We start from the raw sequence: 24820 nt of genomic DNA, 5'->3' as shown, positions 1-24820 counted from the left end.
TGATTACACAAGAAACTTGTGTGACGCATTACTGATGCTAAGTAGTGTCTTAACCTAGTCTTTCCTATCACTAGCTTATCCTTGTAGTGTGTGCCTTTATACTCTGAATCAAGTGAAGAAACTCATGAGTTAATTAGTGTGTTTTAGCATAATTGAAAAAAAGAGAACTTTTTAATTGTCATTGGAGAACTCAGTTTTGCCCAAAATTCAGCTTTTGCTCTAACGTTTGGAAGGCACTGCAATGAAAATATGTTCAACGATTGAAAGTAACATTCAGTTTTCCAAAGATCATACTAGAATGCATAATAAAATGACAGAAAGTTACAAAAAAAATGCAAAATTGCCTCAAATTGAAAAAGCTCTTTATTGTGCATTCAAGTCTTAAAAAGAACTCTATGAGAAACAAGTTAGAAGTCCTTTTAAAACTGTTTCTCTTAAATGAAGCCATTTTTGTCTTAGATAGATTTTATTGTCATAACACAGCAGATCCCTGCCAAACTGTTTTGCTGCTCTGAGAATTTTTTTTTTGGTAGAACTTAATTTTCCATATTGCTTCTGAAATGATAAATTACCTATTGTCAGGCAAAATAGCATTTCACTGTGCTGAAGTGAAAACTGTAAAGTAGAAAAGTGTATGGATTAGCCTTCAGCTACCTGATCCACTGATTGATTGAATGTCCTACTATTAGAAAAAAAAGATAAATATTCCATGCTGTGATAGCTAAAAGCTGAAAAGATGTCCAACATTTTATATTTCCCCTCAATAAACATAATCCCTCAAGACTTCATTGTTTATTGATGAACAATGCAGTCAAAAGCAGAAATAATGATCTCTGAGTTTGCATCTAAATGTGTAAGTCATTTGGGCATGTTAAAAAATGCCTGAGCTAAATAGCTGTAAAAACCCCAGTGACAGCAAATCAGGAGATAAAGTTCTCCCAGTAAAGAGACTAGTTAAGAGATGTGCATACACATGCATGAATCTTGATGGATAACAATTACATTGATAAATTTGTAGAAAAAATAACCAGTTATTCTGACTGGACTCCTGTTTACATTGCTTCTATTTGAGCAGACTGTAGTTTTCTGGATTTTATAGGATAAGACTGCCTGCCACAATTATTTTATTGCTGAATGAAATTCAGCAGTTCAGTTTATTTGTAAGACAGACACAAATTGTTATCACACAAAAATATCTATGCTTAGCCCTCTGCAAAGTGTCTTTTGTCACCATTAACAAGCTTAGTCCTGTCCAGTTAAAACTAACTAACTAGAGAAGAGCTACTGAATTCCTCTTAACATGTTCCTTTCTTTTGAAAATTTTGTTGGCAGTCCCTGTAACTGCCTGTGCATTCTGAACTCTTTCTAAAAGAGGCAGTTTCTTGCAATGGAACATTAATTCTCTCTGAAATGGTTATGAGATATTTTGGCAAAGAAACACTGTGAATTATGTTGTAGCTCCTTTCATTGATGTAAATTTTTAGTGAATGTTTGAATATCCTCTGTTAATAACACAATGATGATGGTTTTTCTTTGATTAATTTGAAGGCGTCTGACGTTTTGGTATTTTTTAAGTTAAAGAGCCCAAAGTGTTGGGTAGGCTTTTCCTCTGAAATGGCTTTGACTTTTAAATGAGTTTTTGCTATGAGTTATTGTCCCGAGTGTCAGAAAGAGAAGACTTTATGCCTCATTAAAACAAGGCACCCTGTGCAGTTAGAATGAGGTAGTCAGACTAGTTTCTCTATTCCTTGGGGTATTTGGCTTATTACTGACATTCATGTCAGCCCTTATGTTTCCTAACTAATGCAAAGCCTGTGATTTTCTTCCTAGTGTGAAGACACCTTACTACTCCTCTGGTGTCCTCATTGAGAGCAATGAAATTTACACCAAGATTTATGCCAAATTAGGCATGGTTCTGATGTGGAACCAGCAGGATGCCCTGATGGTATGTATGATCAAAGTATTTTTAATTGGTATTTCCTGGGTTTCCTGGGATATTTCTCTATCTCAGTAGGAAAAAAAAAAAAAGAGGGGAAAAAAAGGAAGAAGAAAAAGATAATTCTTTTCTGTTTTTCCTTTTTCTTTTTGTTATTTAGGTGGAGCTGGACAACAAATTTAATAACCATACCTGTGGTCTCTGTGGGGATTACAATGGCATTCAAATCTACAATGAGTTCATCAAGGGAGGTGCGTTATCCCACCATGCTGACAGTTGTCCCCAGAGATAGGCTGACAAGCCCTGTGCATAGAAACATCACAGGAGAGCAAATTTCACTTGAGAGGTTTCTGTGATTGCCCCAGACTAAACATGAAGTTCCAATTCTGCATTCCTGGAATTCCTGCATTCTAAGTTTATTCTCTTCCAGATTAATCTTTTTGTTCTTTACTAGCCTTCTTTTCCTGTTTCCTCTTTACATTTTTAAGCACAGTTAGACATCATGCAGAGCAGGTACCTGTGTCTAACAGGCATATTTGTTTCCCTTGATCAGTAGCGTTCCAGAAATCAGGTGCTCCTTGTTGTCAATTTTTGGGGCTCTGCAAATTCTCTTTCTATTTTTTTCTCATAGATGCAAGCTACAATTCAATTACATATGGGAATATGCAGAAGATCAGCAAACCCAATTCCAAATGTGAAGATCCAGATGAAACTCAGGCTCTTCCAAGCTGTAATGAGCATGTAAGTATTTCTTGTGGTGAAATTCCTTGACATGGACACATGGAGAGATCCTTGTGCAACAGGGAGTTAGTTGCAAGGAGCTGGGAGGACTGTCCCTTCCAAAATATATGGTTACTTTTTCCTAGCTATTCAAAAGACAACAGTTTTTTTTTGTGAGAGAAGAAATGTCCAGAAGCTCAGATATCTGTAAATCTCTTCAACATTGTTCCTCTTCCTCCTCAGCGTGACGAGTGTCAGAAGTTGCTGACCTCCTCTGCATTTGCTGATTGTCGGCTGCGTCTTAATTTGGAGATGTACATCCAAGCGTGCATGCAGGACAAGTGTGCCTGCAATGGCAAGGACGACTCCTTCTGCCTCTGCAGCACCATCTCCGAGTATTCCCGCCAGTGCTCGCACGCAGGCGGCCGCCCGGGAGAATGGAGGACACAGAGCTTCTGCCGTAAGCAGCGACACAAATTTTACAAAGATCCAAAGGTTTCATGCATGTAGTGCCATGAAATTTAAATTGATTACTTCTTTACAAAGCTGTTGGGATGTAATATAAATTTCATATCAGTAGTGCTAAAATATTATGGTGTCCTTGTTTTCTTCTTCTGTTACTTTTACTACTAAGAAATATTTTTCAGCAAATTCTGTTCCCATTAAAAAACCTGAGATTTGATGTTGCAGGAGATGGGAATAATTTGATCTATTTGAAACCAAAAGAAGTAAATATAAAAACAAGGGAAAGCAGTTCAGATTTAGATGAACATGCTTTGCCATGTAGAATGTGGCTTGATACACCACTGACTTGAAGGGAGTAGGATGTGGTTTCTCAGGAATGATGGACATAACACTCAAATAACTCATGGAGTCTTTCTTATTTTTTCAGCCAAGACCTGTCCTGCTACCATGGTCTATAGAGAAAGCAGCTCACCCTGCATGGATACTTGCTCACACTTGCAGATCAGCAGCCTTTGTGAGGAGCACTACATGGATGGCTGTTTCTGCCCTGAAGGCAAGTGTCACTCTAGCTGTTGCACTCGGGACAAAATCAAGAGCCCTGGCTAAGGAAATCATATGAAAATACTACATTTAGTCAAATTATATCTTGGAAAAGAGTTGTGCTACTCATTATTTCCCCCCCTTGAGGAAAATAACTTGAAAATTTTCTAAGGAGGTAACAATTGATTGATTAATTAATTAATTTATAGTTCAAACATATTAACACAGTGACAGGTAATAGACCTGCTTGTTAATTCTCAACAAGTGGGTTTTTGATACTATATAGTAAATCACACTTTTTAAGTTGAATAATTCTGAGACAATGGACACCATTTGCCTGAGAGTGGCAGTGATGGACAGTGAGTGAAATTCTCAGGCTTGCTCTCAGCCTTAGGAAAAGATTACAGTGATAGTCTTCACAGCCAAAAAGACTAAGAATCTAAACATGTGTCATTCTCAGATTTTTCTTATTTGCTTGCAATAACCTTTTTATCTCTGTATAGCTATATAAATGAACAGACTTGAGTTTTCAAAGCTGAATCAAAGTGTTTTCTATCTGTCTTATATTGCAAAAAATAGAACCAGTATTCTTCAAAGTTTAGATAACCTCAGCCTGTGTGGCAAATTAGAGTTTTTCCCCTGTTGAAATTGCTTATTTGAAAAAGAGCTGGAATAGTTAATGTTGTGTTTTATAGGAACTGTGTATGATGATATCAGTGAAAAAGGCTGCATCCCTGTTAGCCAGTGCTACTGCAAACTTGGTGGAAAGAGTTATGCACCTGGAGAAAGCATTTCCAAAGAATGTGAAGAATGGTAAGGATCCTGGTGGTTGTACACCTTTCTTTGAATGATTGTAAATGGGCCTGTATTTTTCAAATTTCCACATGGTCATAGGAGATGTTCTGAAAACTCTCTGAATTTAATGTTTATGTTGCGTGTCTATAGAACAGAATTTCTGGTAAGTTTCTATGGCATATGTCAGAGGGAAAATCTCAAAGGAAAGGTCAAGGATACAGTTTTAAAACACCTGGAGATAGCTTGCTGGTTACCAAATATACAGATTTCAGTGCTCTCAGCTTCTGTAATAACTACAAGTATTTTCTGTATTATTTGTCTGTTTATAGCACCTGTAATTCAGGCAGATGGACCTGCAAAGATCTACCCTGCCCAGGCACATGCTCAGTGGAAGGAGGTTCCCATTTTACCACCTTTGATGGGAAGAAATACACCTTCCATGGAGACTGCTACTATGTGTTGGCCAAGGTACTGTGTACAGTGGGGCTATTCTCTTGTAGAGTAAAACAGTGTCTGTAGGCTAGTGTGTATCAGCTAGGAGTTATTGTTCTAGTCCACTTCCATTGGGTGAGGGAAGCCAAAATGCTGGAAGTTGTACTAGAAAATTCAGGATTTAGCTCTAATTGCCATACGATGAAGCTGAGGACTTATTGCAATGAGTGATTAATTCAGTGAGATAGAAGACTGCCTTTGCTGTCATTATCCAGTGAAGTCCTTTGTATGTATGAAATAGAAAGATCTCAGGATTAGAATTTCTTGGCCACTTCTGTAATAGCTACTTCTGGGTGTCAAAGTCAAGTGGGGAAAAGAGGTAGGCAGCTGTTTCATTTATCCCTAAAATATCTGGTGTCAGTTTTTCTAGAGAATGAGGAAAATCTTGTTGAGCTAGGAAAGTTGTTGTAACTGATGAATTTAGTCTTTGTTGTGGAAATCATTTCATGAGATTTTTAATATGACTAATGGACATTTCTTTCCCTGTGATTGTAGGGTACTGCAAATGAGAGTTATGCTCTCCTGGCAGAACTGGCTCCCTGTGGCTCCACAGACAAACAGACCTGCTTGAAGACTGTTGTCCTGTTAGTGGATAACAAAAAGAATGTAAGTGCTGTTCTGTGGATTCTGCTAGATATGTTGAAAATTAACATATTTCCCTTAAAGTGAGTGAATAGTTTTTTCTTCTGGAGTCATAATTGTGGATAGATAAGGAACTTCAGACAGGCTGACAAACAGCTCAGATTTCTGCCCCGAGAATTCAAAATAAACCTGAACTTAAAAAAATATGAGATTCAAAACAACTGACATTTCCCCCTCTTCTTTTCTCTGCTCTGTGTATTATGATTTTTCTCACAGAATTCCAGGTGTCTGGAAGGAAGGGTACCTATTCTTTTCCACCATTCTCATAATTTTTTTTCTTCATTCAGATATAATTTTATAGTTCTAATTGAGTCTTTTTCAGAAGAAATCTTGTCATTGAATGGTGATACAATCCAACCTTCTCAAATATTCACTTTAGTGGTCTCTTTGTTTATGAGACTATATAGACCACATAATCTATAGAGCTGCTGCCATGTTCTATTTCCAGATAGATTTTTCTTTTCAAAAATTTGGAGATCTAGACAGATCCTAAATATGTGAATGTCCTTGCTGTTAATCTTCTTTGTATTTGTAAAATCTTAGTTTTCACCAGTCTCTGGAACCTCATTGATTCCATTTGCTGTTACACAGGTGGTGGTTTTCAGATCAGATGGCAGCGTGCTCCTGAACGAGATGACAGTGAATGTGCCTCATGTGTCAAGTAAGGGACACAGCCTTGTATGTCAAGTGTCACACACCTGGCTTCTCATGGAGAGGTGTATTTTTATAGAGGCAAAAGTGGAAGAGGGGTATTTAGCACTTTCCAAACCTGGTTACATGGTGTGGGCATGCCCATTTGGTTCTGATCCCAGAGACCAGCCTTTATAAGTAATCAACTTGTTAAGTCTTTAAGCACCAGCATCATATCTAGTTGGCCAGTGATTTTTAAAGGAAAAAAGATATTAATTCAATCCTGGTCTCAGAGATTTCATGCTGGGTGACACATGAGAATCTAATCAGAAGTGTTTCTTTTGGCAGCCTGTGTGTACTTGTTCATTACAACAGTTCATGTTTTGTTTTGCAGCCAGCTTCTCAGTATTCAAGCCGTCTTCCAACTACTTTGTTGTACAAACTCCATTTGGGCTTCAGATGCAGATCCAGCTGTTTCGAGTCATGCAGCTGTTTGTGACTGTGGATCAGTCAGTTAAAGGAAAACTTCAAGGCAAGTATCTATGCAAATGGGAAGCAAAGTCATGCTGTTTCACAGCTGAATAATCATGTATTCTTTATAGGAGTGATAACTCATGCTACTTGTTAATTTGAGGGGAGAAAACAGAAAGAAAACTGGCTCAAGCAAACTAGAAATGTGGTTTTATTTTTTGATATTGAAATGACCTATCATTGCCAGTACATAGGTGTTTCTTAGAATATTCCCTACTTTTGTATTTGGTCTATTTGTAAACTATCCACAAAACCGGGTTTTTAGTGTATTTTGTGGTTTCAATATCATCAGAAAGCACAAAAAATTTGGGCTAGAGTAGTAATCTCTTGAAGCACAGATATCTTCATGGTTACTATTCTTGAATATGTGGAAGATTTAAACCAGGGCATCTAAAACCAGAGTATTTATATTATGCATTAAATTGATGTGGAATAATCAGCTTTTTATAGTGTTTGTGATCACTTGTCCCTTTCCTTTGGCCTTTCAGTATGAGACTAAGTAATACTTATGTGAAATTTTTACCTTGTTCTCAAATAGGTCTTTGTGGAAACTTCAATGGAATGGAAGGTGATGACTTTAGAACAACCAGTGGGCTGATTGAGGCTACAGGATCTGCCTTTGCTAACACATGGAAAGCTCAGTCCACCTGCACAGACCAGGTAGAAAAGCTGGAAGATCCCTGCAGTCTCAGCATTGAAAGTGGTAAGCACATTAATGAGTCAGAGGCTTGGCTTCTGCCAGGATGAGCAGTGTCTGCTGTGCATTACTGCAACAGGCCTGTAGGAGTTGTAGTGGGGCATTGAAGATTTTTTACAGGACTGTAACATTGATAATTAATATCTGCAAGTATGTATACTTACAAGCACTTCATCAAACTGAAGTGAAAATTTAAGGGGTGATTGTAAAAGAATCCTGAGGTGGTAGAATGGGACAAACAGTCATTAATTTGTACTATCTTAAAAGACAGCTTGTATCTCCTAGCATTATGTATCTTTATGTTTAACTTAAATTTATGGTTCCCAAATGGAAAGAGCTGTCACAATTCCATGTGTACAAATTGCAAAACTACAGTGCAGTTTTTGATTTCATGATTGCATGTCTCTGAAGGATTAGAAGTATATGTGTGGTGATTACATGTAGTTTCTCCACTCCCCAAAATGCACACAGTTCTCTCATACATATTTCTGCACTGCATTTATGCATCAGCATAACTAGGCATGACACAAGGAAGATAAGGAAATGTGATTAATTTCTCTTTTTTTTGCAGCAAATTATGCTGAGCATTGGTGCTCTTTGCTGAGAAACCCAAAGGGTCCTTTTGCAAGATGTCACATAGCCGTTGATCCTACAGAATACTATAAGGTATTGTAATTTTGCACTCTTTAAGTACTGCATTATTTCAGATGGTTAACTGTAGACCTTGATCATTGTTTCAACATTTGAGACATCAGTGAGTAACTTGTCCATAAGACATGCTGAAGTTTTTTCATTGTCTGATTCAAGCAACATAGCATGCAAAGTATCTCATGTGATGAGATCCTTATGGGCTGCTGCTGAATAAAAATGTACATTTTTTTATTTTGCTTTTTTCCTTTTTGTGACATGTTTATTGGCTTGGATATTTGGACTGAAAAGAAGACTCAAGAGTTGCAGATGTGCACAGTTTAAGTTTAGAAACATTAGTTTCTCTAAAGTGGGGGGGAAATTCCAACCATGTATTGGTTGGAATGTAACACCAAATCATTTTCATGCCAGAGTCTCCATGAATTCTTTTCCCCTGTGCTCATCTCTGTTGAGCAGTAATGGAGACTCAACTGAGGAAAAGGAATTCTAAAATCATTGCTTATACTTGGAAGTCAGTGTGAGCTCAAATGTTGTAAAGGTCTTCGTAGACCTGGTTATTATTTTGCCTTTATTATTGTAGTTTTTGTGGTTCTCTGAATTTCTAATTAGTAACTGAGAATGAATGGTATCAATATCCTTTGAAAAATGTGTTCTTAGGAGGCTGACTACTTTTTAAAGGTTCAAGAGACTTGGCTTAGGTTAGAATATGCATCCAAGTATTTTCATTGTGTGTTAAATGAAGCAGCACTTTAACTCTCTGGTCTTTGTCCATTCCTTTCACTGTTCTCTGGTCATGGGAATTAATACAAACAACATCAGGAAAAGCTGACAGGACATTTTGTAGCAATCAAGTTGCAATTGCCCATTGATTTCCTGTGGACTTATTGACCCTTTTGTTCTTTTTTTTCAGAAATGTAAATATGACACCTGCCTCTGTGAAGACAATGAAGAATGTTTGTGTGCTGCCCTGTCCTCTTACTCAAGAGCCTGTGCTTTCAAAGGGATCATACTGGGAGACTGGAGAAAGAGTGTTTGCAGTAAGTAATGGAACAGTAATACCTGTGGAAATAAGTAACCATGAGAAATAAGCAGGCTCTCTCTTGAATTTGGTTGTTAGTGCTCCCTCTCACTGTTAAGGGATTTGGAGTATCTAAAGGACCAAAAAGAGACAATGCTGATAATGTTTACAAATTCACATTATATTCTTCAGATGTAATTTGCAATTTTTGTACTTAAAAGCAGAAAGCAATATTTTTAACTTTCATCTTCTTTTCCCAGTCTAGCTAATAGGTTTCCATTTACTAATGGAATCCCAGCCATCAGGGCTTTTACTGTGCATTTGTTTATCAATGTCTTTGTTTCTGATCATGCTTGCTCTACATCAACAGTTCAGTATGTTAGAGACTAGCAGTTTATTATATTGTGCTCACTATCTGATTATCAGTATGTGAAACAGATAGGGCTATGAAAGTAGAAACTGTTAGTAGCAGTTAAAAATAAGTCTTCAACTGGTAAAGTTAGGTTAGTGTTACTTGTGACTTCTGATATTTTTCTGATACTTTAATATGATGTAAGGGAATGTTTTTATCACTACATTCGGCACAGCCAAAGAAAGCAAAATGAAAATGTCAAGGCCAAATTTTCCATCCTGCATCCCTTACTTATCAGTTTGGTTTTTTCCCCTCCAGGCAGTGAAGCATCTTCCTGCCCAGGAAATCAAGTCTTCCTTTACAACCTTACAATGTGCCAGCAAACCTGTCGCTCCCTTGCTGATGGTGAAAAGTATTGCTTGCAAGACTTTGCCCCTGTGGATGGCTGTGGCTGCCCATCCAATACATACTTGGATAACCAGGATAACTGTGTGCCCATCTCCCAGTGCCCATGTTATTACAAGGGATCATACCTGGAACCTGGGGAGTATTTCACAAAAGATGGAGAACGCTGGTATGTTTTATTTTGGCTTCTTTTTTGTGGGGAAAAAGCCCTTTAAAAATAACTTGTTAGGTGTAAGGTGCTTAGGTTTTTTGATACTCTAATGAGTATTTATAATGCATTTCACATCATCTTCATGCTGAGCAAAGCATTATTCAATGCAATGATAATTGCAATGCAATTTATCAATAATTGAGAAATGCAACTTGCTTTGGAGGTTTGAGTATTGGCCTTCACAGATAAATGTTATTCTGAAGCTGCAGTGTTAATAAGGCTTTGTTAGGCAGAATGGTGAAAGGAAGCTAAAAGGCCAACTATGTGTTATGTTTGCTTTTCTAGCAGACGCAGATTGCTTGTTTTCCACTGGAGGAAGGTCCCTTGATATGTATTCACTGTAACACAGGCTTTTGAAAACAACATTTATGGTTCTTTTATATTTTCCCATGGTCTCTGGCAACAGTTTGCTGCCTGAGTCATCAGTGCAAACTGTGAAATTCTTTCTTTCATCCAGCAGAAGAAGCATATAGGTCAACAAATTTGCAACACATAAATTGAATAGTCATGAAAATACACTGTGTATCCAAATGGAAGCTTTCATTTAAATTATAATTCCTATGTGTCATTACTATCTAATTCCTGAGTTGTCATAGAACATAGTAGTATAGATTGATAGAATAGCTGTCATTTCTTAAAACATAACATTTCTGTGCATTATGCCTAAAATCTTGCTACACTTTTTCTCCAACAAAAAAATTAATGACTGTAATTCAATAGAATTGGCCTTGAAATTCCAGGAGAAATTATGCAGGATATCTTTAATAAATACTCTCAAATTTATAAAAACCAGTCCTTAGACTTAAATTGAAGATATTGAGCTTGCTTTTTTTTTTTTTTAATTCTACTTACTTCACTTTTCTAGTGTTTGCCGAAATGCAAAGATCCAGTGCACTTCAGTGAAATTAAGAATGAGAAGTAAGTGACATTCTATAAACTAAACTAGAATAAAATCTATAGCCAACCTCCCAACCCAAACCTACTTCCCTTTTTGAATTCTCTATTTACTTGTTTTGCATGTTTTTTTCCCCTTTATGTAAAACAGTAACACATTATCACTTTGTTCTCTCTTCAGTAAGTCTATTTTTTTCATAAGGATAGACCGAGATTTCTGTCTGAGGAGCTACCACTTTTCACTGCATTTCTTTTGCCTTGATTGATCTAAACCAACAATTTATCTTCCAGGTGAAACAGAATGTTCTTCTAACAAGACATACTTTGACTGTAATGCATTCTCGAAGTGGACTTCCCAAACACCTCTGCAACTTAGCTGTCATACTCCTCAAACCGATCATGTATGTATTCAACTTTTCTTTGTGTCTTGCTTTCTTTATTCTGTATTCTTTACATGACATGGTGCTACACAGCAAATACAGTTGTAACTAGCAGTTTGTTTCTCTTTGGTTTAATCTACACTTCCCCCCCCCTCCCCCCATGATAATAATATGTTGCCATTTTCACAATGGTTTCCCTCTTCTCTTTACTGTATCTTCACTAGAGTTATGATTTCCAAGCAAAAAAGAATTTGAGTTCTTACACAGTCCAAAAAGAAAAGAAAAACATTAGAAACCTAGAAAAAAAACCCTTATAAAACTAATCAATATTAGACTGTGTAGTTCTAAATGCAGATTTTAAAGTGTGAAGAAGTGGAATTAGGATGCAGCGCTTTGTCATAAGGTAACCATTTCTCCTTATATTCCTTAGTTCCAGACAGAGTGTGTCTCAGGCTGTGTGTGCCCTGAAGGTCTGTTTGATGATGGCAGAGGGGGATGTGTCGAGCAAGAAGATTGCCCATGCATTCACAACAATGAGTGGTATTATTCTGGAGGCAAGATAAAAGTGGACTGCAACACCTGGTGAGTTATAAGTGAATATTCTCTTCTTGAATATATTCTATGCACTATATTCATAGTCATATCTAGGCTTATGTGCTACAGCAGTTGCAAAAGCTGCAAGTATCATCCTTAATTTTCAGGAATACTTATTGCTATCTCAGAAAATACAGATTCTGCTGGAAGTGTGGGGGTGGTGGTTACCTCTGTTTTCAGTAGGCATCTCTTGTTGGGAAAATTCACTCATTTTTTAAAAATAAAGGCTATCAAATCTAAAGATTGTAGCTCACCGGAGTGAAAATCATGTTATAGGCTTAAAAACAGGCTTATCAGTTGAAGCTGGGGCTTGGATATTTTGCATATTGTCACATTATATCAGGCAGTTGCTTGGTTTGTTCTGCGGTTCTTCAAACAGCACACTCTTGGTGAGATCTGAAAATTCAACTTCTCTGCTCTCTTCTAGCACCTGCCAGAAAGGGGTTTGGAAATGCACTGAGGACGTGTGCTATGGGACTTGTATGATATATGGAAGTGGCCATTATAACACATTTGATGGGAAATTCTATGACTTTGATGGGAGCTGTGAATATGTGGCTACTCAGGTAATGCTCATCAGGAGGGCTGAAAAGGAATTTGATTGCCTTGAAAATCTACTTTCCTCTTTGGTTTTGTCATTCCTTATTGCCTGTCATCATTGTTCCCAAGGGTTTCACACATTCTGCCAGGATAAATTGTGTATTTTCAGTGCAGGCAAGCTGTGTGAATGTGGCTTTTCTTTTTTTTCAAATATAGATATAATAAATTACATGGAACAGAACTATGTTACAGTGAGAGCCAATTATAATTTGTGAAATAAATCCAAATTCTAAGCTTAGAAACTTGAAACTTTTATTTAAAGATATATTCCTTACTTTGTTTCATTGTCCCACTCTTTTTCCCCGGCTGAGACTGTGTTAACTGTTTATATGTATGCATGTCTACGCATCTGTAAAAACATGTGTGTGTAGGATCTCACATTTGAAGGAGCAGTAACTATTTATACACTGTGAAGATTTAAATGATTGCAATTCTTATGAGATTGGACTACAATGAAATATTCTACCTAATTTTCTCATGTTCTTTTTTTTCTTTTTCAATAGGACTTCTGCGGTGACAAAAATTCCAGTGGCTCATTCAGTATCATCACAGAGAATGTTCCTTGTGGAACTACAGGAGTCACCTGCTCAAAGGCTATCAAAATGTTCCTAGGGGTGAGTGATGACAGTCAGTATATATCAGTACTCAAGTATTACCAAAAATGTAATGCTCTAAAGTCAAGCCCCTAAAAGCAGCTGTAACAAGCATTAGAGGCCCTATCAAATTATTCTGTAAAGGTGTAGGTTCTCAGGTGATGAAAACTCTCTCAAACAGAAGTGCTACACCACTCTCTGCCATCTTGGAAGTCATCCCAGAGTCTGAGATACTGGTTGCAGAATGAGTTGCACTGTTACAAGTGTCTAATATTTTGTCTCATCATAGAAATTAGTGTTACAATACTTCTCTTTTATCTTTCAGAAAACCGAGCTGAAATTGGAGAACAAAGAGTACAAAGAAATTCAGCGAGATGTTGGTGATGATGTGCAGTATTGGAACAGGACAGTCGGCCTGTACCTGGTTATTGAAGCTAGCAATGGTGTGATGCTGATCTGGGACAAGAAGACTACTGTTTTCATCAAGCTGAGCCCTGATTACAAGGTTAGTGCTTGTCTGTCTTCTTCTGAAGTAGTATTGTGAATAGACAAGGAAGCATAAAAGAACATAAATGTTCTTTTATTCTGACTCCATGTCTAATTCCTATATCCTTTGTGCACTAATGGTCAGCTTGCATTGTTACAGTCACAGCTTGCAGAAGTGCTTCTGGGGTTTCTTACAGTATATCACAATGCAGTATATCACAATGCATTGCACAGAATGCATAGGATGTTATTCCAATAGAGATAAACATCTCAGGCAGTGTTTCTGAGTTTCTCAGTATTAATAGCCATCATCCAGAATAATTTAGGGGATGTGGACTGACTGCACATGTGCTTGGAAACCTATGTGCAATCTCAGCCCTGTGTTAAAACCAAACTCCCAATGCAATGTACGGCCATGCTTCTGGTTCCTGAAATTCAGCATCCTGAATTGAAGAATATTAAGGCATTGTACAAACAGTGACATACTGTTACTTGAGGGGATTGGTGGACCTTAAATAACACTACTAAAAATTCACCATTGAGGGAAGATTGATACATTTTCTTTCAAGAAAAATTGGTCCCTGTCATTTCTTTTCCATGAATGAAGAAATGCTGATCATCATGTTAGAAACTTTTAATAAAAACAGCTTTGAGCAGAGAATGGAGAATAAATAATTCTTCTCAGCTGTAAGAGGCTTGGGCACTCTTTAATGTTTTAAGTTGGATATGGAGACAGTGATATGGAAATAATACTAGATATAAATGATTTCAAGAAGGGAAGACATGGCAGCTGAATAATTTGCTGAGGACAGACAAATAAAAATTTATTTTCTGCACAAATGATTTGACAGTAAAGAAGAAAGTCATCATTTACACAGACAGTTATTTGTCATTTTTCACGTCAATGTTTTTCTCTTACTTTGCCGGAGCCTGTTTCTCATTTCCATGGTATATTTAAAAACTCAATTTTCTTTTCCAGGGTAAAGTGTGTGGTCTGTGTGGCAACTTTGATGACAAGGCAAACAATGATTTTACAACAAGGAGTGGACTGCAGGACAGTAATCCTCTGAATTTTGGAAATTCCTGGAAACAATCTCCCATGTGCCCAGATGTCACACAAGAGATTAAGCCCTGTGATCTGAAACCACACCGGAAGTCTTGGGCAGAGAAAGAATGCAGCATCATCCAGAGTGAAGTCTTCAAAATTTGTCACTCCAAGGTTTGTAGAAGACAGTAGGTGATGGGACAGCACAGTGCATTTCTGGTAATGCAAAACCATCAGAAATGAATGAAGAGATGGTTAAATAGATTGATCTTCAGTTAAGTCTTGAGTACAGCTACAGGTGTCAGAACTTTCATGTGGCCTTAGTCAAAGCAGTCTTAGTCTCTGTGGCAATGGGACTGTGTCAGTAGTGGTGACAGCCCCAGCTGTACAAACCCATTTTCATCACCACAGTTTCACTGCTACTGCTCTGCAAGTTAGCTTCAAAAATGTATCCTGAACAGGCCTGTGTTCACTGCAGTTGCACCATCTCTTGTTGAGAGACAGTCAGAATTACAAGTACTGAAGGACCTTACAATCATCAGATCCATCTCCTGATGGAAATTTGTACTAAACATGAAAGGTGGCTGTTGAAGAGGCTACTACTTCTTGTAGTATTCAATGCACAAAAGGATCTTTTTAGACACCACTGACATCACACAGTTTAGACAGACAGCTGCTGGTACTGTGCCTCCAAATTGTCACAGCAAACACTGTGACAGCCCACAGCTTCCAGATTACAGTGCACAGAGAGCACTTCTTTTTATTTCTCAGTTCTTTCCTGATGCATGGTAATATTAACAACAATTTGTTCTTAACTCACAGTGGAAAAGATGCAAACAGTTATTAATTTAATTAATTTGCTATATATTTCCATGTGGTTTACTTCAGCAGCAAAAATCCAGTCTAAGTTTTTCCTCTTGCAGTCTCAAATAAAAAAAAAAAAAAAAAGCTTTTTTTAATGTGTCATTGGATAAACTCCAAAAACTGCTAGGCACAAAATTGCATGCTTCATATTTGCTGTGAATGCAGCCTTTCTGACATTGTTCACCATTTGGTTGGCAAAGCTTGCTGGAAGATAAGATTTCACTGGCATCAATTCAGCTTGGTTTTGGGAGCACTAAAATGAAACTCTATTAGAAAATGTGAGCACTGCCAAGGACTCTTACTTTGTTTTTTCAGTTATAGCAACTTACGAAGGAGCTATATTATTTTAAGTCTATTATTCCCCAAAACATATTGAGCACCTTCAAGCCTGTATTTGTGATTTGGTAACTCTTAGGCACAGTCTCATTCCTTCCTAGCTCAATTCCCACATATCAAGAGCTCTCAAACATATTAGTTTGAAAACTAATTTGGAGATGAACTGGAGCATCATTTCTTCCCCTGACAGGTGGACCCACTTCCTTACTATGAGGCTTGTGTTCATGATGCCTGCTCCTGTGACAGCGGTGGGGACTGCGAGTGCTTCTGCTCTGCAGTTGCAGCATATGCCCAAGAGTGCATCAAGGCTGAGGCGTGTGTTTTCTGGAGAACTCCCGATATCTGCCGTGAGTAACAGATAAACACAACTGTATCTTTCTAGCTGCTGTCAGAAAGCCAGTCAAATAAATCATTAGTACTGTTGCTGCAAGGTAATGCTGGTGACTTGGTGAAACCTTTTCTCAGCATATCAGGGAACAAACAGGCTAGTAAATTTTTATATTTCAACTGTTTTCTGTTCAACCTGGCTCTTCTCTTCTCTCTTCTCTTCTCTTCTCTTCTCTTCTCTTCTCTTCTCTTCTCTTCTCTTCTCTCTTTCCTCTTTCAGTTGTTCAAATTACTCAGAATTTGATTTTATATAGCACTCCCATGCTGTAGCCCTGAACCTAATCAGCGTTACGTATATTCAGCGGTGTCCATGAGTGGTGCTAGTACTCATACCAGTACATCATAAATTAATGTAAAATAGTATTTAAATTAATACTACCCAAAAAGCGCTCAAATCAAAATGTTGAGATTCTAAGTAGTGGAAATATATAATTTTTTAATTTTAAAAAATCATTCAGATTAAAAATTTGGATTAATTGGAGCTTTTAAGTGTAAGAAGCCAGTGAAAAAAAAATTGCAAGTTTAATTCAGCTCTGCTATATAAGTTAATAAAAACTCCTTCCTCTGTCTCTAGTTGTGTAAGCTGAATTTAAGTTGTATCCATAGTGGCTCATATGCTTCCTCTTGAACTTTCAGCCTGTGTGATAAAGCTGGAACTATTTTGTATGAAACTGAAAAATATTTAGGAGTTTGCTAGTAGCTACGGAAGAAAAATACTGTCAGAAATATACCTTTAATTTTAAACAAAAAAAAAATTAAAAATAGATTTTCTTTATGATTTGAAGCATTTTTACCCAATGGCCTGAATATTTAAAATTTCAGTCTTGGGCACCAGTGTTTTGATGTATCCTAAGTGTAAGCAGAGTAGTAAAAAGTCCAGGTCGTTTACCTCAAGAGAAATTTGGCCAGCTTAATTAGTAGATTGATATAGCTTGTACCTTAAAAGGCCTTCTCAGAAGTGCATTCTGGTAAGCTTGCTTTTAATCAGCTTCTCTCTTTTCTCATCAGCGATATTCTGTGACTACTACAACCCTCGCAATGAGTGTGACTGGCACTATGAGCCTTGTGGCAGTAATATCACAACCTGCAGGATGATCAATAATGTCAGCACCAACTTTACAGTACCATTGCTGGAAGGTAATAAATTCCTTGCCGCTTAATATTGTGTTTTGTATAACTTTGTTCGGATATCTTTTAATAATTATGGATTAGTTAGTCAACTTGATGAGATGTTCCTAAAACTGCTATGCTGAGTTTGCCTCCAGTCTTACATAAATGTTTCCTATAATGTAATGTATTGTTTATTAACATCAATGGGTGGTAGTTACATTGCTGTCAGCCACAAAACTAGTTCTCTGCTTGGATAATGTCCTGAAACATGCATTATTATCATGGTTATTTTGAATCCCATGCAAAAGTATTTTACAAGCAGGAAAATCTTCAATATGACAAAGAAGCAAGTCAGTGATAGTTGGGTATTTTTAACCTTACCATTTTTTATGTACCAGATCATCTTGCCTTTACTAGATTAGTCTGAAACATTCACCTACCTTTACACTGGAAAATATCTTTTATAGCAGACACACTGATGCTGCTTTATATTGGATTCATACTCGAGATTCTGTTTTCTTTGCAGATGAGATATTAGTAGGTGGCAGTCCTTGTGGTTGATAATGGAACAGGAATTTAACATTAAAAGGACTCTAATGATCCAAGAATGTGAAAGACTTTACAAGTATCTCCTGGTTTACTACATGGTGAAGCTGGAGAAAGAAGCTGTATTTTTAGCCATAAAGTCTTTTTGGTCTGTACTGGAAGCAGTTATCTCCAGTTTAGGGATTGGCAAGAAATGCCTTGAATTTGACTTTGCTTTGAACTGCTAGTAAAAAAATTGAAAGAAGAAAATCAAACAAATGAAAACTCAAGAGAAACAGAACAAACCAAACCGAACAAAACCAAAAAAGTAAAACAGAGAAAAAAAACCCCAAAAAACCCCAAAAAACACATCAAAACAACCTACTAGAAATCAGCTAAAATCCCCAACCAAAGTATTTTTTAAAAACCCAACAAGCCTCTGTATTTTAAAATAAATTATCTTATTTTCTTAGAAGATAAGATTTGGGAAGTGTCAGAAGGCAGATTATCATATATCCAATTGTATTTCTGAATTATTTTTGTTGCTTAATTTCAATAGAAATTTAGAGCACACATTTTTTTGTTAGGACATTTTAAGTACAGTCTGGCAGTGTAAAGTGACTTTTAATTACCAGCTAATTACATGGTGCTTCAGTTTAAAGGCTATTTAGAACTTCAGTACAGTAAAAAGAGAACTTTCTGTCATTAATAATTGGACTTAATAAGAGGTTATTTGGAGGAAGGAAATATAATAATAATAGTAATAACAACAGAATAATATTTTAAGCTGTATTTACATGAAAAAATGAATGACAATTGACAGTCAATTAATTCCTTGCAGTAAAGTTTGGATCACTGCCTATGGGTAAAGAAAACCACAGATAAATTATCTGTTTGAGGTAGAGACACCTGGTGTATTCTAGGCATATAAACAATGCCTAATGTTCCAAGAAATGTAGTGGAAAACCTGTTTGTTAGTGAATCTGCTTCCATATTCCGCACAAAAATATTATTTATATAGTGGTCTATACAAAAGTTGGGGTATTTCTTTGTCTTAAAACTACTAGTTGCCCATAGAAATGAGTATGTATTAGGGGTTTCTCCAAGGTATTGAACTAAGAAAAAGAAACTTTACTAGTTTTCATAAAAAAACTTCTTACTTAATCCTCCTCACACCAGTATTATCAATGAGAACTGTTGAAGTCTTTTGGAAAGACTAATTGTTCACAGCTTGATTTGAATGGGAAGTTTTAGATTTCTTTCACTATGCTTGATTCAGTGAGAATAGTTTACTTTCAGAAGGTACAAAAGTAACTTTTTGTACTTTTTCTTCATCCTTATTCTGCTCTACCTGTCATCAAAAGGTTGCTACCCCAGATGCCCTAAGGACAAGCCTATTTACAATGAAGACACAAAGCAATGTGTGACTGGAGATCAATGTGGATGTTACCTCGAGGATGGAACCTATGTGCCCCCTTGGCAAGAAATACCCACAGAGGAAAACTGTACAACATGGTATATAAAAATTACTTGCGGTAATTCAGGAAATAATTAGTGTGTGCAGAGTCCTTAATTTACTTTACTGGGCCTCAAACAAATAGAGATGCAACTTCAGCTGAAGAGCTGATATATTCTTGCTTTTCATGATTTTCCAAACTCATAACAACACAGATTTTAGGTTGGTATTGTTATTATAATAAGTGTACTAGCAAATTCAGTAATTATACCTGTCAACTGTCATAAATTATATAATGAAACCTCAATGAACTTCTAAAACAACCTTTCAGTTATCACTACTCTTTGGGAAGAGGGGCTACTCTGCCTTGCATTCTCACTTAAAACTGGGACTTCAAAATCACTGTAGTCTGAAATACTCTTGCCCTGAAAGAGATAGTTGAGTCCTAACTCTTCATGCTTAGAGTGTTAGCAATGAAAGCACTTACACCTCTGGCTCCACTTGGTGACCAGAGAATAATCTGATCTAGCTGAAAGTTCACTCTGCAAAACAGTTGTTATTGCAGTATTGCAACTCACAATTGAACTGAAAGCGGTGACTTAGTTTGAAGGAAAAATGGTAGGCAATACTAGAAAATATACCCAGAAAAATATGCAGTAGTGTGAATGAAGATCAAGTGACAAATATCTATGTTTCTGTGCTCTTGATTCTGCTAACAAGTGCAATGAAACATCACCAACATTTTAATTTTTGAAAATTTTTCTTTTAGTATCTGTGTCCCATCAGGATCCATAGAGTGTAAACCGGTCCCAGGTAAATAACATTTGACTTTTTCTGGAAACAAAAAGAAAAGCAAATGCACAGAACTGCTCTCTCTGACTATAGGAAGGCTTAGTATTGATTCTGAATAATTCTTTCCAGTGCTAGTGAAAGTTGTGACTAAAGAAAATTTGGCAGCACTTTTTTTGAACTTTGCTGTTAATTTTTCTGGTTAAGCCTTTTTCTCATGCCCTTTCAGTCTTTCTCCCCACATCCCATATCCAAACTAATGGATTTCACTACAAGTTAGCACTTCCTGAACATGTAGTTATTAATATGAAACTGTCAGATAGTAAATTTCAATTATTATTTCTCTTAGAACATTTTAAAACCTACTTTCTAAGTCTGTAACATCAGACATTTTATTCAGGACTTGATTAAATATGTTCTAACATTGCTTTAAATGTAAAGATAAATTAGCACAATATAGTAGATCTAAGCTCCAGGAACAGGAGCTGAAAAATATGCATGACTCATGTAAATGCTCTCTTGTCCATAAGTATTTTGCCTCTGCCTCTTACGTGGTAGTAGAAAAATTGCACAGTAAAACTTTCTTGCAGGATGTCCTTGTGTCATCAATGGAACGAGTTATGAAGAGGGTGCTACTGTGGGAGTTGTACAGGATGGTGACACATGTACAAGATACATTTGTGCAGAAAATGGCTCTGTAGTTCCTGGTGAAGTCTATCCCTGTCCAACATCTTCACCTACAACCATTTCAACCTCCTCCCCTCACAGTACTCTTACCACCACCACCACAGGTAAATCATGAATACAGATGTGATCTAAAAATTGTTTTCTTTAAGGAAAATATTTTAAATATAGAATGTACAATTGTATAGGATTATAGTTGACACAGATAGAGCAATATTTATGGATTGTTTTATCACACCACACTATGAAAGACTTTTAGCATTTTGAGTTTATTTATTTCTCATGAAAGAAATTTTAAGTATATATTATAGGATGGCTTCCTATTTTTGAAAAACGATGTTAGCTTTTCAATATCCTAATGGGATAGTAGAAATAATGTTAGGAGTGTCAACAAAAAAAAATACTATTTCTTTTGAAATTATAATCTCTTTTTGTTCTATTTCAGTTTCCACTACAAGCCGCCCAGTCACTACAAGTAAGTTATAAATACAAAACAATGTTGTTAAAAATGTCAAAGGAATATTTAAAGGAAGAGTAAATTAAAGACAATTAATACAGAAAAAAATATATTTTAAACAAAAATGTATATTTTATTTTTTGTAATTTCAAAAGTGCTGTTAGTATATAGAGAAGAAGGACTTTTAAAGGATGCAGCTTGGTGACTTTATTTTGATGCAAAACTTCCAGTTTAAAGACCTCGTAATACAGAACCAATTTTAGAACTCTTTTCTTTGGAACAATTACATATTGCAATGCATTCCTCTAGTCCTTAATGGAAGAAAATAAAAAATGGATCTTCTCAGGATGTTCTCTGTAAAATCTGAAACCTCTGTCTTTTCTTGCAGCTCCATGCGTAGTCACAGAACTAATCTGTGATTGGACAGAGTGGTTTGATGTTAGTAAACCTGAAGAAGGTGGTGGTGACTACGAAACATATGATGAAATAAGAAAACATGGAAACAAAATATGTACAGCTCCTGAAGAAATTGAATGCAGGGCTAAGGATAAACCTGATGTGAGCTTAGAAGAACTTGGTCAGAAAGTAGAGTGCAATGTTAAATATGGGCTAATCTGTAAAAATGATGAGCAAGATGTAACTATGTGGCCACTTTGCTATAATTATGAAATCAGAGTAAACTGTTGTGAGTGGCAAGAAATTCCTTGTGAGCATACAACTACACCTACTATACCTTCAACTTCAACCACCACCCAGACAACAATAGTCAGCACCACTACAACCAGGACTTCAACAGAAATTACCACCCCGCCCATAGACATCCATTCCACAACATGTGAGTATACACCATCAGTTCTCACTCCATTAACTTCAACAGCTTCAGGTATTTAACCGAAAAATATTCCATGATCTTTGCCTTTGGAGAAATATAGGGCTGTTGGTTACTAAAGGCAGGTCACAATCATAGAAAACATTGGTCTGCAAGGAAGTCTTACTTAAGAGAGTTTGGACTTTTAAGTTTTTGCTGGAGACAATATTCCCAGAAGGACTTGCTCTGTGAGAAAAGAGTAGGCAATGCTTCTAACTCCTGTTGCTAGAGGCATTATCTGGATGGGGTTGCACAGGCTTCCTTCTTAAGGCTGACATGGTCTTGCTGATTTTGTGAGAAACACTTTCCAGCAGTATGCCTAATCTCCTAGCTAGGAAAAGAGGGCTATGACCCTCTCTGTGCATGGATGTCAAGGATTCTGCTTTCTGGGGCCAGAAAGGGAGGGCTGGTGCCAGAGACCTTTGCAGTGCTAAGGGTGAGCTGATCTCTCTAGCTCTGTGGCTGCTGCCTCATGCACAGCTTCTGCTCAATTCACATTGAGTCCCACTCATGCCTCTGTACCTTTGTCTGTTTTCTCTGTCCCTGTTCTTTCTAACAGCCCCATCTCCACCCACACCGAGCACACCACAATCGACAACCACTCCTACGCCGCCAGAGACTCCCACCACCACCATCAGCACCCCGACAACAACAACCACTACTACTGGATCAACAAGGCCCACCTCAACTACTTCAATCACATCCTCACCAACACCAACATACACCACCACCACACCAACTCCAGGTACTTCTCTGGACTGTTCTCTGATGCATTCCTTTGCTATTGGAGAAATGAAGGTGCCTTGGCCCCTCCTTCAGTGTGTCTCCATGGGATTGCAGATTGGAGGAATTACTGTTCATCCCCTCAAGTGCCCTGTGCCCTGTGCTCAAAGCTGGTCTTTCGGCCAGCTGTTTAAGAAGAACAAGGATTAAGGGGTTCTAGGGTGAAAGTCTTGGCTTCCCTGACTAAAAATGCTGGTGCCCAGCTTAGACAGATGCTGAACTGATGGAAATTCTTGATTTTTCTGCTATTGGACCTTGTCCTTCAACTGGCCAGAATGTAGTCACTGGACCCACACATGGAGGGCAATTGGAGTGGGACTTTAGTCTGTGACACTGTCATTCTAGGAACAGCTGGGCAGACTTTCTTCCCTTTCTCCTCTTCCTTTGGCATGTCAGTACAAGTGGATGAAAATGGTTCTAGATCTTAGAAGCAAGGATTACACTGGGACACTTTTGGAAACAGTTTTACCCTCAAAAATGCCACTTCCTGTGAACTGTAGCCTTTTGCTGATGACATCTGCTAGAACTCTGGGAAGCCCTTCATCAGGCTGAGATTCCACCAGAGGGAAATTTCATGAGAGTCAGGGAGGAACTTACTCCTTTTCACACTACCATCTCTGACGATGAATTCACCACACAGCTCTTACTGCAAGGATTTGCAAGGTGCTCAGGTAGTGAGGCAGGGATAGAAAGTCCCAGCAACATAAAAAGGCATTACTCGTCCTCATTGCTTACCTACTGGTAGGTCTCTGTGATTTGGTGAGAAGCACCTTCCAGCAGCATCCCGAGTCTCCTAGCTAGGAAAGGAGAGCCATCACACTTTCTGTGCAGGGATGTAAAGGATTATTCTCTTTGAGGCCAGAAAGGAAGGGCAGGTGCTAGGGATCTTTGCTGTGCTAAGAGCGGCCTGACCCCTCTAGGTCTGTGGCAACTGCCTCATGGAAAACTTCTGTTCATTTCACATTGAGTCCCACTGATGCCTTTGTCTCTTTGTCTGTTTTCTTCGTCCCTGCTGTTTCCAACAGGCACACCAAGCACAGCATCCCCTACATCAGAATGGACAACCACTTCCATGTCACCGGAGACTCTCAGCAGTACCACGACCACCACCAGCACCAGCACCAGCACCAGCACCAGCAGCACCACCAGCAGAGCACCAACGACAACAACACCAACTGTTACACCAATCATCCAAACTCCTGCACGTATGTTCCAAAACCAAAAAATTCCCGCCAAAAGCCCTGTGCCTCCAACTACAGTACCAACAAATAATTCTCTGGCTCTGTTGTTGTTTCTGGCATTGCTATGGGATTAGGGAAGATCCATGAGTACCTCCATATGTGGCTCTGGAAGGGATCAGGGATGGGTGTAATTTCTGGGCAGCCTGTGGCTAAATCTGGCCCTTGTTCTGACTGTTTGAAAGGAACAAGGATTTAGGGGACCTTGGGAGAAGGTCTTGTCTTCCCTGCCTCAACAGTGCTCCAAGGAGGTATTTCATACTTATGCCCAGATTAGACAGATACTGAAGTGATGGGAATGTTGCTTTTGCTGCCATTGGACCTTGTCCTTCAGCTGTCCAGAATGTAGTCACTGGACCCAAGGTGTGCAGTTGGAGTGGAGCTAAAGTTTGTGGCAGTGGCATTTCAGGCTCTGTTTGGGCACAGCTGTGCAGACCTACTTCCCTTTCTCTGCTGTTTTGTTTCTGTGGCCATTGCTGCGACTTTCCAGCCGTTTGGGCTGTAGGGTGCTTCCACGGCTTTAGCTGGCAGAGTTTGGGGATTGGTTTCAGAGCTCAGATTGCCACTTTTGACAGACCCAGGCTCTGGGCAGCTGGATTCTACCAGCGTTCCTGTTGGTGCTTGTCTCCAGCAATCTGTGTGCTGCTGA

The 24820-nt window shown here is 37.9% G+C and overlaps 1 protein-coding gene across 1 annotated transcript in view; it reads left to right on the top strand.

The window, feature by feature from the left end:
• MUC2 (mucin 2, oligomeric mucus/gel-forming) overlaps positions 1 to 24820 on the top strand; it is a 62074-nt gene that overhangs the window by 2512 nt on the left and 34742 nt on the right. Inside the window, exons 3-31 of the mRNA XM_054275362.1 lie at positions 1831 to 1945; positions 2097 to 2187; positions 2568 to 2677; positions 2900 to 3116; positions 3549 to 3674; positions 4357 to 4474; positions 4786 to 4924; positions 5444 to 5554; positions 6182 to 6251; positions 6615 to 6752; positions 7290 to 7454; positions 8020 to 8114; positions 9007 to 9137; positions 9789 to 10040; positions 10948 to 11000; positions 11268 to 11377; positions 11787 to 11938; positions 12378 to 12516; positions 13054 to 13164; positions 13469 to 13648; positions 14609 to 14848; positions 16065 to 16221; positions 17270 to 17398; positions 19261 to 19411; positions 20122 to 20165; positions 20732 to 20932; positions 21271 to 21300; positions 21671 to 22117; positions 22710 to 22895. Coding sequence (XP_054131337.1) covers positions 1831 to 1945; positions 2097 to 2187; positions 2568 to 2677; positions 2900 to 3116; positions 3549 to 3674; positions 4357 to 4474; positions 4786 to 4924; positions 5444 to 5554; positions 6182 to 6251; positions 6615 to 6752; positions 7290 to 7454; positions 8020 to 8114; positions 9007 to 9137; positions 9789 to 10040; positions 10948 to 11000; positions 11268 to 11377; positions 11787 to 11938; positions 12378 to 12516; positions 13054 to 13164; positions 13469 to 13648; positions 14609 to 14848; positions 16065 to 16221; positions 17270 to 17398; positions 19261 to 19411; positions 20122 to 20165; positions 20732 to 20932; positions 21271 to 21300; positions 21671 to 22117; positions 22710 to 22895 — 4208 coding nt within the window. The remainder of the gene's footprint in view (positions 1 to 1830; positions 1946 to 2096; positions 2188 to 2567; positions 2678 to 2899; positions 3117 to 3548; positions 3675 to 4356; positions 4475 to 4785; positions 4925 to 5443; positions 5555 to 6181; positions 6252 to 6614; positions 6753 to 7289; positions 7455 to 8019; positions 8115 to 9006; positions 9138 to 9788; positions 10041 to 10947; positions 11001 to 11267; positions 11378 to 11786; positions 11939 to 12377; positions 12517 to 13053; positions 13165 to 13468; positions 13649 to 14608; positions 14849 to 16064; positions 16222 to 17269; positions 17399 to 19260; positions 19412 to 20121; positions 20166 to 20731; positions 20933 to 21270; positions 21301 to 21670; positions 22118 to 22709; positions 22896 to 24820) is intronic.

The sequence above is a fragment of the Melozone crissalis genome, unplaced genomic scaffold (assembly GCF_028551555.1).
Source record: "Melozone crissalis strain CALT ecotype California unplaced genomic scaffold, PUWL_Pcris_2 ptg000018l_1, whole genome shotgun sequence".
Lineage (NCBI taxonomy): Eukaryota > Metazoa > Chordata > Aves > Passeriformes > Passerellidae > Melozone > Melozone crissalis.
The sequence above is the reverse complement of the archived record's forward strand: the minus strand, read 5'-3'. Positions and strand labels throughout refer to the sequence as shown.